The 15,358-nt window shown below is 46.8% G+C and overlaps 1 protein-coding gene across 3 annotated transcripts in view; it reads right to left on the bottom strand.

Moving 5' to 3' along the window:
• The window catches only part of CRYBG1 (crystallin beta-gamma domain containing 1), a 195,465-nt gene that overhangs the window by 38,989 nt on the left and 141,118 nt on the right, over positions 1-15,358 (bottom strand). For all 3 annotated transcript variants that reach the window (XM_084777102.1, XM_084777103.1, XM_084777104.1), the window contains 4 exons: positions 8,610-10,902; positions 4,186-4,233; positions 3,983-4,101; positions 37-196 (listed from right to left, as the gene is read on the bottom strand). In XM_084777102.1, coding sequence (XP_084633228.1) covers positions 37-196; positions 3,983-4,101; positions 4,186-4,233; positions 8,610-10,902 — 2,620 coding nt within the window. The remainder of the gene's footprint in view (positions 1-36; positions 197-3,982; positions 4,102-4,185; positions 4,234-8,609; positions 10,903-15,358) is intronic.

The raw sequence follows: 15,358 nt of genomic DNA, 5'->3' as shown, positions 1-15,358 counted from the left end.
ATGTGCTGGATGAAGTCCACATTCCCCAGAACCTACCTGGACCACGTGTCTGATGGATCCAATTACGACTGGTTTATCAGACTCTGCTTCTTCATCCAAAATCTCCTCCGTGCCCCAGAGGCCAGAGAGTTCCAGCTCACCTTCTTCTAGAGCGAGGGAGTGGCCTTCAAAATTGGCTTTCTCATACAAAATCCAACTGACAGGAAACACAGAAAAGTCACAGTGGGGGCAGGCATGATTGCTTAATTCTGGCTAATACATATTGTACATCAGTAAGTAGAAAAGGCATAAGCTCTCCGTCCTGAGACCAGCCTCACAGGGTCTTATTAAGCCTCAGATAATTCAAAAACTTTTACAGGCACTTAAGAGAATTCTGAGTTATCACTGTGACAGAGCACCCAAGTTCCTGGAACTGACAGTGCAGACTGACAGGTGATCATATGTGCTCTCTGGATGAACTTTGCCCTTACAGGCACATTACCACAGATTTCTCTTAGAGGTATTATAATGTATACATTGTGGGTCTCCTCTTCCCTCCTGGAGGGGGTTGAGGGGGGCTGTCTGCCACCAGCCCATGAGGGCAGCAGGAGCAGAGAGCAGGGGTGCAGGGCTTGGGGGACCTTAAGCAGGATGGAATGACATCAGGGCCAGCTGCAGGGAGGCCAATCAACTTTACTCCAGGGGTGAGGGGAATATATCGGAAAAGGGAAGCAGCCAGGAGGCAGTCTGATAGGTGCTCACAGTGTACTTCATTTGCATAAAACTGCACTGGTCCTATGGCCCATGCAGGGGCACATTACCTAATTATCATATAGGCAGGGGGTGGGGGGTGGGTGGGTATAGGGTGTGGGGAGCATTCTGCAGGGAACTGTGTCAGAGGCTACGTCTATGATAAACCAGGCATCTAGCTCAGGGACATCCTCCAAATAAGGACAGGCAGGGAGTAGGTGTCTCCATCTTGTGCCAGGCTCAGAGAGCTATCCTGTCATGGAGGCTGCAACCTTCAGCAGTGGGTCGCTCCAACAGTGCATCACAGTTGAATTAACAGCTACGCTGATACAAGGAACTACATGTATGTTAACAAAGAGTGCTTTTGAAAGGCTCTCCCCAGCAACCACACAGCACTAAGGAAAGCGTCACAGTGAATGGGGAGGCCTTACACCTTTAAGAAGCCATAAGAGCTGCTAAAGGAGGACTGGAGAGATGGCTCAGTGGTTATGAGCGAGCACTGCTTTTGAAAAGGACCCGAGTTCGATTCCTGGCACATTGTTGTGACACCACGGCCTGCTATGTCCAGTTCCAAGGGGGGGTCTGATGCCTCTCGTCTCCATGGGCACCTGCACTCACAGGCACGTACCGTCTCTAACTCCCCCACACGCACCTAACTAAAAAATAAACTGTTAAAACCAAAAGTTTGCAAAAGAGACAGTAGCTGTCCTACTACAAACGAAACTGTCTTGCAAAGTTTGCTTTTTAGCATAATTTCCAGTCTGCCAATTTGATAGTGAAAGTACATTTTATTTTTCTAATGAATCCGATCAGTATTTTAAAAATATATTAAGTAAGATACTAAAAGCCCTGTTAGAAAAGTCATTGCATAATTTGCCAGATGGAGATTTAAAAGAAACACGACTATTTTTTAGGTCCTAACTGGGACTGGTGTATAGAGCTGTCATCCCAGCTACTCCAGATGCTGAGGCAGAAGAGTGACAGGTGGCACCACACAGAGTCCCAGGCCAGGCTGGGCACCTGGCGGGATGATGTCTGAGAAGTACGCAGGTAGCTGAGGTACAGCTCAAAGGTCAAGGGCTTGCCTCCTGTAACCCGGGTGAGGGCAACCCCTAGTGACTCATCCACGTTTAGTGCCTGCTCTCTTGACCTCAGCCCAGTGTGTACACACACTGTGAAGACAAACACGACACTCTGATTTGCTTGCAGTTGTTTTTCTTTACTCAACTTCCTGTGCATCTCTGAGAGGCAACTCAACCAGCGAAAAAACAAAACCAAAAAACCTTAGTAACTGCCAAAGTATTTACACCTTCACTTATGTCTTAATCAAAACTACCTTCTGTCAAAAAATTAAAAAGTAAACTGAATTTTAGGTTACTTTTTCACTGAACTGTCAGAAACTTATTTCCCTATAAATGTGTTTGGTTTATTTATTTTGTAATTATTGCTGGGGTGTGGTGGTGGACACCTTTAACCCCAACATTGGGAGGCAAATACTGGCAGATAGATTTCTGTCTGTGAGTTTAAAGCCAGGCTGGTCTACAAGGTGAGATCTTGTCTCCGTTTTTAAAATGTATTTGTTTGTGTGCTCCTGTGCACATGAGCCATGGCATTCCGGTGGAGGGCAGAGGGCAACTTGTGGGAGGGAGCCAGCTCTCCCAGCACCGGGTGTGCCCTACAAATGGAACTCAGCTCACCAAGCCTGGTGGCGAGCACCTCCACCCGCTGACCAGCTTGCCAGCTCTGTGGTACGCACCAGAGACTGGCTGGCCTGGGACTCACAGTAACTGCCCTTTAGCCTCCTCAGGGTTCATAGGCACGAGCCACCACACCTGGGTTTGCTTATAGTTTTTTTTTTTAAGAAGTCCCATCTGACCTATAAACAGAACAAATGTAATATTTGACATGTTTGGGTTTTCGTGCTATGTTTGGCCTGCATGCATTGTCTGGGTACCGCGTGCCTGCAGCACCTGCAGAGGTCAGAGGAAGATGTTGGAGCTTGTGAAACTGAAGTTACACACAGAGGGTGTTGAGCCACCATGTGGGTGCTGGAAACCAAACCCAGATCCTCTAGATGAGCTGAACGTGCTCCTCACTGCTGAGTCTTCACTCCAGCTCCCAAATGCAACTCTTACCAACCTCATTAGGCACTTGTGAGTCAAAACCATATCTTGGGCCCCATCTGTATCCAAAGCGATGTGATGTGGAGACTCATGGGAAAAGGAAGTTTGTTCTACTGTACTTTTCTGATTTGCCTATCATGAATGTGTATCACTTTTAATAATCAAAACCATGTGTGTTAGACACGTATTTCCTATCTTACCACCGACAGTGTCTTATGTCATTTATGCTGATAAAAAGATATTCATAAATAAGCAGTGAGGTCCAAAAAGTATTCGAGAAACAAACACCCCTGTAGGCTTCACCGTAGTGCACTCTAACATTGCAGTTCACTCTAACACCTCTGTAAGCTGCACCTGCAGTATATACTAACAATACCTCTGTAAGCTGTACCTGCAGTGCATGCTAACACCCCTGTGAGCTGTACCTGCAGTGCATGTTAACACCCCGTAAGCTGTAGCTGCAGTGCACGCTAACACCCCTGTAAGCTGCACCTGCAATGCACTCCAACACCCCTTTAAGTGTCACTGCAGTGCACTCTAACACCCCTGTAAGCTTCATTGCAGTTCACTCTAACATCCCTGTAAGCTGCAGCTGCAGTGCATGCTAACACCCCTGTAAGCTGCAGCTGCAGTGCACACTAATACCCCTGTAAGCTGCAGCTGCAGTGCATGCTAACAACACCCCTGTAAGCTGCAGCTGCAGTGCATGCTAACACCTCTGTAAGCTGAAGCTGCAATGCATGCTAACAACCCTGTAAGCTGCAACTGCAGTGCATGCTAACACCCCTGTAAGGTGCACCTGCAATGCATGCTAACACCCCTTTAAGTGTCACTGCAGTGCACTCTAACACCCCTGTAAGCTTCATTGCAGTTCACTCTAACATCCCTGTAAGCTGCAGCTGCAGTGCATGCTAACAACACCCCTGTAAGCTGCAGCTGCAGTGCATGCTAACAACACCCCTGTAAGCTGCAGCTGCAGTGCACACTAACACCCCTGTAAGCTGCAGCTGCAGTGCATGCTAACACCCCTGTAAGCTGCAGCTGCAGTGCATGCTAACAACACCCCTGTAAGCTGCAGCTGCAGTGCATGCTAACAACACCCCTGTAAGCTGCAGCTGCAGTGCACTTACCATCCTCGGACAACCTTCACAAGTACCACTGGGGAGAGGCGCCAAGAGCTGCAGTCCTGGATGTCCCCGAACACCTCGATGCACTCCTCAGAGACATCAGGCTCACTGAATATCACTACCTGTGAGAAAAGGGAAGTGGCAGCACTCAGTCTCCCTTCACCAGCCCAAGAGAGAATCTACACCAGAAATTAAAATAACCTTACCTTCCCAGGCCGAGGATTGAGTTTGTTGTGCACACTTCCTCTAAGAGTCTGCAATCAGAGGAATGAAAACGCAGTCAGCAATTACAGCCTCGCAGGGCAGCTGCCGTGTCTCCCCTGAGTTACTTTTAGGCAGAACATATTTACCTCTCCAGTGATTAGCTCTGAAGCAGTCTACCTTGCTTTACACTCAAGCTATGCTAGTGTTCTCTTTGAATTTACACCATGAAATCACAAGACTTTTCCAAATGAATTTGCCACCATTCTAATGTCTAGGGGATTTCCACCATTACAAGAAACTTCAGGGCCTAAAAGTCAGATCTATGCTTCACGTCAGCTCACTGACTAAGAACCAAGCAGGGGACCGCACTTCAAAGAATCTGAGTAACCGCAACTTCAGAAAGAAATCATCGAATACATTAGTCACTTATCTAGAAAGAGCCGAATCTACTGGTGTGTTCATACACAAACCTTCCTTGGATCTACAAACACTGTGTTGCCACAGCAACTTCTCCATCATGTGACAAGGACTAGTGTACATGAGAGTGTGCACAGTAGGGCCCAGGAGCACTTCCTGCAGTTGCAGCTACAGTAAAGGATGGAGCAAGAGAATTGCAAGGCCATGGACTCGTAGGCTGCAAGGTGCATTCAAGGCCACATTTGGAAACTTAGCCAGACTTTTGGTCTCGTGACAAAAAATGAAAAAGAGGGTCAGAGATGTGGCACAGCGGCAGAGCACTCACCCAGCATGTGTAAGACTGGAGGTTCAATCCCCAGGACAGCAAGAGGTAAAAAAGATTAAAAAAAAAAAAAAAAGGAGGTATATTTCACCACATACATGGTATTTCTTTTTAAAGATTTGTTTTATGTGTTTGTTCCGCCTACATATATGTGTGTATACCATGGATCCTGAAGTCTGAAGGTGCTGGACGCCCTGGAACTGGAGTTACAGATGGCCATGAGCCGCCATGCCTTTACTAGGACTTGAACCAGGTCCTCTCCAACAGCAACCAGTGCTCCTAGACCCTGGGCCATTCTACTGGCCCAGCACATGGTTTTTTTGTTTTTGTTTTTGTTTTTGAGGCAAGGTTTCTCTGTGGAGCCTTGGCTGTCCTAGACTCGCTTTGTAGACCAAGTTGGCCTTGAACTCACAGCGATCTGCCTGCCTCTGCCTCCCGAGTGCTGGGATTAAAGGCGTGGGCCGCCACGCCGGGCATGTACATGGTATTTTTAATCTCCCCTTTTTAATGGGGAAAAAAAATTGCTTTTTATATGGCTTCAGAAGTAATCATCTACAAGATCACCTGACGAGACCAGTAAAACCCGAAATATGTAAGATAGTAAAAATAATAATTATACATGTAAAAATATTACAAAACATGGTCTACACTCAGGCTGGTCAGGATGTGTCTCCTGAGGCCTGTCTTTGATCTCACGCCTCTTGCCTCATACCAGTGGACTATGACCACAAGGTGTGGATGACTAGAAGCCCAAAGAGCGTGTGTCAATCTGTTGTGCGCACATGTACGAAGTCAGTAAGCTGAAGGAAAACCTTAACATTGAAAACAAAAGCGAAGAAACACATTAAATATAAACTACACTCAACAAAGCCTAAGATGCAAAAAAAAAAAAAGACATTTTGAAAAAATAAAAATAAAAAGTCTAGAAGTCAATAAAACACTTTTTTTTTCTTCTTTTCAGGCCATCTGACTTGGCTTTGGAGAAAAACTATTTTTTTTCCTGTTTCGTGTGTGTGTGTGTGTGTGTGTGTGTGTGTGTGTGTGTGTGTGTATGTGTGTGTGTGTATGCATGTGTGTGTGTGCATGCGTGTGTGTGTGTGTGTGCATGCATGTGTGTGTATGTTCATGTGTGTGCATGTGTATGTGTGTGTGTGCATGCATGTGTGTGTGTTCATGTGTGTGCATGCATGTGTGTGTGTGTGTGTGTGTGTGTGTGTGTGTGTGTGTGTTCATGCCTGTGAACACTTACATAGCAAGGCAAGGTCTCTCATTAAATCCACAGCTCACCAGTAGGGCTAGCCTAGCTAACAGGTTTGCTCTGGGGACTTTGCTTCTGCCTTTTCCAGCAGAGGAGTCACACACAGCCACACCTTACAGTCACATGGTGTTCTGGGGGACCGACCAGTCCTGCAGCCCGCTGCTTGCAAGACAACTGCTTTAACAACTGAGCCATCTCCTCAGCCTGAGAAAAGTTAATTTTAAAAAATTGGACTTGCTGAGCTAAAGTGAAATAGTAATAGGAACAAAGGCATAATGAACGGCAGGGCAGACCAGCACAAATCTTACGCTTGAGAGACATGGTGTTTGGTTGGTTGGTTTGGTTTTGAGAAAGTCTTTAGGGTTTCTATGTAGACAACCTTTGTACATAGACAAAGGATGATGAAAATGCCCAGGGAGGCGAGGCATATATCCCAGCTCTCTCCAAAGGCTGAATCACAAAGGATACAAGTTCAAGGCCAGCCTGGGTAATGAGATGTAAGTAAAAGGGGTCTGGGGATACAGCTCAGTGGTGAAAAACTTAATAGGCATATGTGAAGTCTAGTCCCCAGTGCCCAGGGGGTGAGGGGTGGGGGGTAGGGTAGTTGGGAATGGGAGGGGTTGTCCCTAAAAACCTTTCATGGTACCTCAAGAGCTAAAAGCTATTTCTTTTTCTTTTTTTAAATTAATTTTTAAAAGATTTACTTATTTATTTTATGTATATGACTGATCTTATTTGCATGTACATCTGTGGGCCAGAAGGAGGCATCAGATTCCAGCACAGATGGTTGTGAGCCACCCTGTGGTTGCTGGGAATTGAACTCAGGACCTCTGGAAGAGCAGACAGTGCTCTAAACCACTGAGCCATCTCTCCAGGTCCTGTAACAAAAGGCTATCTGCCCCTTTCTCTGTAAAGTATGAAGGAGCACAGGCCCCTGTGGCACATGATGGGTGCTCTGAAGGCTACAGGACGTGCACATGTGTTTTCTGGTAGTTTGACTTCTAACACACGACACTCTGACACAGACACATTGCCCAAATAAACCAAAGCTCTTTGGGGTTCTTAATCTTTAAAAGGAAATGGGTCCAAAGACTATAGATTTGAAACCTACCAGTTCACAAAATCCATGAAAAAGAGGCTCTGCATGTAGGACTGCTGAAAACCTCCGTGTGTGTGTGTGTGTGTGTGTGTGTGTGTGTGTGTGTGTGTGTGTGTGCTCCTGTTAAGAGTCTCACAATATAGTTCAGCCAGGCCTTGAACTTTCGATCTACCTGCCTCAGCCTCCTGAGCACTGTGTTTGCAGACGTACCTCTAACCAACTGTAAAGTTTGCAAAAGCCTCCAAAATCACAGTGTGTGCTGAGATCACAGCAAACCCCACCGTATCACGCTGCCACAGCATCCTGCCGGGGGAAGAAGGGCCCCAGGTCTTTTCTGTGGTCATGTCTCTGCTTGCCAGAGCTAGGCTAACTTAAGCAGCAAGCTTGGAACCAGAAGGGCATAAAATTTGCACGGAAACAATCCTGGACTGGTGAGTGGCTCAGTGGCAAACCGTGTGCGTAACTTACACAAAAGGCTCCGAGTTCAGACTCCATCCAAGAGAAAACTTGAGACAGAGGAAGAAACAGAAGCTGTATTTTGCAGTTCCCTCTATTCTACTGAGGGAAAGGACCCTTGCAAGCTCAATTTTCTTATGCTACAAGCTTGAGGAAGACGAATTCCCATTTAGGCACTTCCCCAATTACACATATGATGCTTGTGGAGGACTGAGTAAAACCCTACCACACAAGAGGAAGGAGAAGAGAGACCTTTGGCTGGGTGGGGCTTTTGCAAGGAGAGGAAGTTGTTTCACACATCTTCAAAATTCTAAATATAGCACTGGGAGTTTTTTTTACAGAGGATAAGGAGAAATGGGTCTCTGGGTTTCTGAGCTCTCAAAGCATCTTTTCTATCCTTTTCACAGTACGACACAGACGTTCACAAATGCCTCGAAACATAGAACGTATTCTTCCTGCTGGACCACAAATGTGTTGCGGGAGGAAGTCCTGTTGTCTTTTTATCTTGGACTCTAAGAGTTCCTTGCACACAGATTTAAAACTACATGGAGCGGGAAGGGAAAGGGGCTATGGGGGCGGAGGGAGCCAGGCCGTGTGTACGCCTTTAATCATAGCACTGAGGCAAGTGGATCTTTGCGAGTTCGAGGCCAGCCTGTTCTACAGAGCTAGTTCCAGGACAGCCAGGGCTACACAGAGAAACCCTGTCCCAAAACCAAACAAAAAAACCACCCCTCCCCCACCCATCAGCCCCCCTCCCCCGCCCAAAAGGGCATGGTGAACAAACAGGAAGCTATCGCACACAAACAGCTGCCTATAAAACACAGCTGAGCCCCTAGGTTTAGAAACAGCCCAATAAATAACAGTCTGTACTTACCGTAGAGTCTGATAAGGACATTCCAGAAAAAGAGAGGCTTGGGTCATACCGGCTCGCTTTGAAAAGGCCCAGGAAGTCCGTGTCAGTGCTCCCACTGTTCGGCAGGTTTGACTTAGGAACACTTCCGATAAGGTTAGGTTTTTCCACATCATTGCTGCTCTTCAGTTTGGATAAGTCAGAGAGTTTGTTTTCTGGCAAGTGCAGGTTGCTCCGAGGCTTCAGATCGCCCGTGCTTTCCTCTTTCTGTAGGTATTTTTCCATGTGCTTAGGACTGGTCAAAGCTGGGTGAGATGTATTTGCTGAGTCGAAATTGAAGACCTTTAAGGAGTTGTGGGGCGCAAGCTGCGGCTGCTCTTTGTCTGAGCCACAGGGCGGGTCACCCTCCTTCCTGGGCTGTGCCACTGAGGGCTGAGACACGGAGCCAGTCTGCGAAGAGCTAAAAGATGTTTTCATTGTGCTGACGGACGTGACAGAGGGAGAAAAGATCTTGTCGTGTGGCAGGGAAGAGAGCATGCTTGAGAAAAGCGTGCTGTTTTCCAGCCTGGACCTCTTCACTCCCCCGTTGGTGATGTCCCTGCTCCCTTTGTCATTTACTTCAGAAGGTGTCTGAGCCTCACTTTTCCCATTAGTGCTGGCGTGCAAAGACCTGAAGACGACGCTCTGCTCGGTGGATGCGCGCTTCGCTCTCAGTTTGGATATGGGATCGTGGTTCTGCAGCAAGTGCAGGGCTGGTGACATCTCCGCCTGGCTTTCCTTCTTCTTCCCCAAGCCAATGGTAAACACGTTGGGATCAAAGACCTTTTCCAAACTGTCCTCGTGAATAGGAGGCATGGCGAAGTGAGGGGCTGGAGAGTTTGGCACCCTGGCCTTCTTTTTTTTCTGGGGCACACATACGGCGCTGTCCATCTTTTTAATAATTTCAGTAAATTTTTCCATATCAGAGGAAGAATCAAAGACACTCTCGTCACTACTAGCAGAAAGGTTCAGAAGGCTGGCAGGGGTATTCGGGCTGGTCACATTTTGACCTGGCCTTTGGGGACTTTCTACATGACTTCTGCTGCTGGGAGAGAAGACGGGGCTGAACTCGGCTGTCAGGGTTGTCCCGCTGCTCTGACGGTCAGCCTCGGCAGGCAGAGCCCTCTCAGGTCCTGGCTGTACGGTGCGTGGGCGAGACTGTGCCACGCGCTCCTCTCTGCCATGGGTGTGCTCGGGTGCTGTGCTGGGTATGTCATCCTGCTGGGGAGCACAGGTGGCAACAGAAACCACTTCAAGCTCATTACGGTGACAGCTTGGCAGCTGCACCTCTCTAACTTCCGAGCTCTCTGCGAGGACCTGAGAGCTCACGTCCCGAGGGCTCTCCACGGGAAGCACAAAGGAACGCACCTGGACGAGGACCTTGGACGGACAGCCGTTCCCCACTGTTTCTGGGCTATGCTCTGGGCTTGAAGGAGGGCTGGCTTTCCCTACTTCAGATTTGGACACTGGCATTTTTTCAGCAAGAGGAGACACGGGCAAAACACAACCATCCTGGCTTTCCGGCACTTCTAGGCCAGCACGCGGAACACTGCATATGGGCACTTGAGCACAGCCATCTCGGAGAGTGTCCACGGTAACGGATGCAGAAAGCTCCCTACAGGACTCAGATGCAGGCTGTGAGTCAGAAAATGCACCCTGTGGCTTTGAGGGGGACTCTCCAGCATTAGGGATGGCAGGGACATCCCGTGTGGTGTCACTCATGTTGTCGAGGATGAGGTTTTTGCTGTCAGCAGCCTCTGAGCCGTCCTCTCCTGAGAGCGTAGGGTCCTTTACTGGAGCCAGAACAGCGGGCGCTGGCTGGGAAGGGCAGGCAGCATCTGGTTGCACATCTGGCTTATCAGTTTGATCAGGCTCAGGGCAGAGGACCTGGTCCTTGGCGATCTGTTCCCCCACTTCTCTGGGGATAGAGACTTCCGTACCTTTGGCTTCCGATGCAGATGGTTCCTTGGCTAGCAGGCCATTCTGGTGGCCGGCTGGCACAGCTTTCTTTTCAGTTTGCTCCATTTCTTTGGCTTTTTTGGCTAAGTTCAGCTTAGCCCTCCCAACAAATGTCTTATTAGAGGGAGGGTTGTTCCTAGTGCTACGGACCTCGGGGTGTCTGGGGCTACTGTTAACACGCTTGTTCTCAAATAAGGAGATTTTGTTGGCAGTGTTTCCCTTGTTAACTGGCTGGCTGAAGGAATTGCTTTCATTTCCCACACTGTCAGGGTTCTTCGGGGTTTTCAGATTTAGTTCCACGTGTTTGGGCCTGGCAGGGCTGCAGGGAAAAAGCCACAGGGCAGTTAGCAGTCTGGTGTTAAGTAAACATACACACCAGTTCACCAAACATTTCACACAGGACCAAGTCCGCATCCTCCTGGTGTATGCTTGCTTCTCCACGAATCCTCTTAAACAAGCCTACAAACGCTAGGCAAGTGTTGTTAATGGATATCTTACCTGCATATGACAGATGAGATTATAAATCTAAGAAGGAATTAATTTGCCAAGATTTAATATGTGTTCACAGTGATTGGCATTAGAATTGGATATTACAAGGTATAAGAAACATTAGAATAAATTTAAATATTGAATGTATCCCCATATTTTAAATTGTGCATGTTAATTTCCCAGACATTAATTATGTATTTTGTTTTATTGTAGTGTTTTGGTCACCTTTAGGTTTTTGGGACAAGGAGCCATGTGGTTCAGTCTGGCCTTGAGCTCACTACCTGGCTGAAGGTGGCCTTGAGTTCTTGAAACTCCTGCCTCTACGTTCTAAGTGCTGGGATTATAGGCATGCCCAACCTTCTCATAACTTTTTAAAAACTATTTTGGGGGTGGAGAGAAGAGATGGTTCAGCAGTTAAGAGCATCGTAACTAATTTCAATTCCTAGCACTCACACAGCAACTCAAAACCAACTGTAACTCCAGTTAGAAGGGAATCCAACGCCCTCTTCTGGCCTCTGTGGGCATCGCATGCATGTAAACGCATGCAGGCATAATTACATTAAATTAAATGTAAACGTAAAAAATAAGGCCAGGCATGGTGGCTCACTCCTCAGGAGGCAGAGGCAGGAGGATCTCTGTGGGTTCGAGGCCACCCTGGTCTACAAAGGGAGTCCAGGACAGTCAAGGCTACACAGAGAAACTCTGTCTCAAAAAAAAAAAAAAAAAAAAAAAAAAAAGAACACAAAATAAAAATAAATAATAAATATATAAAACAGTTATAATCTCATTGAGCTGTTGCTTAATAAAAATCTACTTTATAACAAAGATTATAAGACACTCGTCTAGTATTGCCTCTTAGGATATTTTGTTTGTGCTATCCATCACACTTAAAGTTTGTCTTATGTATGTGCGTCCTCTATCTGAAATTTGTATATGTATGTATATTTTATTTGTATGTGTGTGTGTGTGATGTGTGCGCACACTTGCAATGCACGTGTGTACATGTGTGAAGTCAGAGGACAGCCACTGACGTCAAGCCTCTACCTTCTTCAGGCGGCCTCTCGACGTTCAGCCCTGCACGCCCAGGCTATCAGGCCTGGGAGCTGCCAGGCCTTTTCCTGGCTCCACCTTCCATTTCACTATAAGAGTGCTGGGATCGCAGACACACGCTCCCATGACCACCTTTCATATGGGCCTCGCGTCCTCACACTGTATCCACTGAGCTGTCTCTCCAGACCTTGAAAGTGTTTTTTAAATCATTCACAAACCTGCTGCGCATCAACATTTTGCCTCCCTCTCAGTGGTTTCATATGCATAAATATTTTATTAGACCGAAAACTGGCGTGTTCATAGGGCTTGGCCGCTTGCCTTTTGCTAAGAAAAAAAGACGAGTTAACAATCATAACATCCAGGTTCCAGAAAATTTCCCTTGAAAAGCTTTTTCTTTTTATGAACGTTTGTGTAAAATTCCATCATATGGCTCTACTATAGTTTGTTCACTGATTTAGCTAATTGGCAGAGTCTCTGCACTCACTCACATTTCTTAGGTCTAGCTACTTCTTACTGGAAATAACGCCTTTGAATGTACACAGTGTGTTCTTTCATAGAAACAAATGTGTTCAGTTGGCATTTGCTGGCCCTAGCCCCAGCCCTGGCTCTCTCACATTAATATCTGTGTGAACTTAGCCAAATTATTTCATCTCTGGCCTCTTATTCACTTTGGTATCTGTAATCTAAAACAAAACACCTAGATAATTTGGGGCAGATTTATTTTTATTTCACCCAAAACTTATGGTTAAGGGAACTTAAAAAAAAAAAAAAAGCCAGGTGGTGGTGGCGCTTGCCTTTAATCCCAGCCCTTGGGAGGCAGAGGCAGACAGATGACTGTGAGTTCAAGGCCAGCCTGCTCTACAAAAGTGAGTCCAGGACAGCCAAAGCTACACAGAGAAACCTTGTCTCAAAAAACCAAAAAGAAAAAAAAAAAGAAACCTTGTTTAATTTCATTCTATTTTTATTACAGACAGTTGTGAGCTGTCATGCAGGTGCTGGGGATTGAACCTGGGTCCTTTGGAAGGACAGACAGTGCTCTTAGCCATTGAGGCATCTCTCCAGTCCCTGGTTAAGGGAACTTTTGGAAGTCCCCTTGAAGGGTTACAATTAGGGCCAATAGAGGCTGCAGGATCAGGAGACAGAATCACTCCCACTTTTCTATTTTATGAGTCATTTTATATAAGCATTCTCAGGGCCGGCAGAGGAGCTTGCCCGTTTGTATCTAAATGAAAACCACTGTCCGCCAAGCACTTGAGAGGGCATTTAATTTGGTTTACTCCCACATTCAACTCTGTATGTTCTATTCTAAAGCAAGAAAGCCAAGGAGTAGCGAAGGTGTATGAGTCTCCTGAGGTCGCATAGCTAGCCACAGGGCTGACTTAAAGTAGGAGCTCTTAACTCAGACACCACGTTATACCTTACAATCCTGCTTCCCCATCAGGGGTCGGGCTAGACTGGCCTGACTGAGCCCCTCAGCTGCTTTCCTTCTTATTGCTGGGATGGGTATGTGGGGAGGGGGGGAGAGAGTAGGGGGAGGGGGAGGGGAGGGGAGTGGATGGGGTCGGGTGGGTACTCAATGGGTTATCAGGTCCATCAGAGAAGGTAACCAGACTTGAGAAATAGAGGTTCCCAAAACCCAAAGCTGTCTAGGTTGGCATCACACAACTGGGAGCCCCAAGAAAGGTAGGGCCCGCTGAGCCCCCCACCCCCACCCAGAGAGAGAAAATAAGAATCAGGTTAGATGTTTGAGTTTGATATGTGTCCATAAATTTCCCTAGGCACCACCGCTTCCACCATTAGCTCCATAACTACCCAGGTTTCCTTATTGCAGGCTCACGCCTTAAAGGTAAAAAAGCAAATTAAAAAAGCCAGACTCGGTGGCCACTGCCTGGAACCCAGGGGCAGGAGGATCAGGAGTGCAAGGGGCATCCTTGGCAACCGGAGTGAGCTGGAAGCCAGCTTGGGCTCTATGAGACCCTGTGTCAAAACACAAAAACAGAACATTGAGCTTCAGGATTAAAGTCAGGGAGATGAAAAGAAACCTGGGTTTGCAAATGCTGTACTAACTAACTAATGAGCAAAGGTGACAATCTAGAAAATATTAAAAAAAAAAAAAACCTGGCCAGTCAGCACAGGGAAGACTACTGAAGTGGACATCAAAGTGCATTTCGGGATGTGAGAGCGAAGCACACCAAGTGAGCCCACAGCTCCCCGACAGGTAGCACAGTCTGCACATTAAAGATTTACACCAGCTCAAAATACCTTTTACAACCAAACTCTCTACTATTAAGCTGTGCTGCTAAGAGTCACTGCAATTAACCCAGCTGGGGCTGATTAAAAGGAAGGCTCCTGTAACTCATGTTGTAATGCCTTCATTACGATGTGAGGGGGAGTCTCAAGGGCCAAAGGTACACTGTAAAAGGAAGTGCCTCCCTGGTGCACATACTCCTGTAAGAATTTCAGCATTTGGTAGAGGATGTGAAGAAATCAATTTCCTAACAGGATTAAGTCACCCTTTTCCAGGTGATACCGTCTTTTTCTTTTCCAAAGCCAGACTCACATCTGTAATCCTGTTACTCGGGAGAGGGAAGCAGGAGAATAGCACTGAGTTCCAGGCCAGCTTTGGCTACACAGTGAGTTAGGAGCCACCCTGGACTACAGGGTGACACCATGAAAAAACAAACAAACAAACAAAAAACAACAAAAAGAAAACCATCAAACCACAGTCTGTCAACATCTGCCTAAAACCCAGCCACAACAGGACAAAAAGGTCTGACTAAAGCCCCTGTCCGACTGAGAGAAATAGGACAAAGAACTTGATAAAATTCTTAATTTTCCACTTCAATAGTTCATCATGTGTAAGGCCTTGTACAAGAGAAAGTTAAATAAGACGAGTGGTGAAGAAACAGATTTAAAAAAAAAAAAAAGAATGCTTGGCTCTGTTCTGGGGTATCGCTGACCCAAAGAAGAGTTCCATTGTAAGATCGCTTCCTTAACTTCCTGCTTTTTCCACTGCTGCCTTCTGATTGGCTGGCGGGTGGAGCTTCCCTCAGAGGTTGAGTCCTGCAGTGTTTCTCTTAGCTAGGCTTAGCTAGGTTTTTTCCTAGCAGGTTTCACACTGCCTTCCACAAATAATGAGCATCATCCACTCAGGTCATTTTCCTGACGCTACCGTTACAGAATAAATAGCTCATTATGTCAAAGGTCTCTAGGCTGCCAGCTGGTGAGAGAGTTCA

This window comes from Acomys minous (genome assembly GCF_964271855.1).
Source record: "Acomys minous genome assembly, chromosome: 3".
In the NCBI taxonomy this organism is placed as follows: domain Eukaryota; kingdom Metazoa; phylum Chordata; class Mammalia; order Rodentia; family Muridae; genus Acomys; species Acomys minous.
Note: the sequence above shows the minus strand (reverse complement) of the source record. Positions and strands in the feature narration are given on the sequence as shown.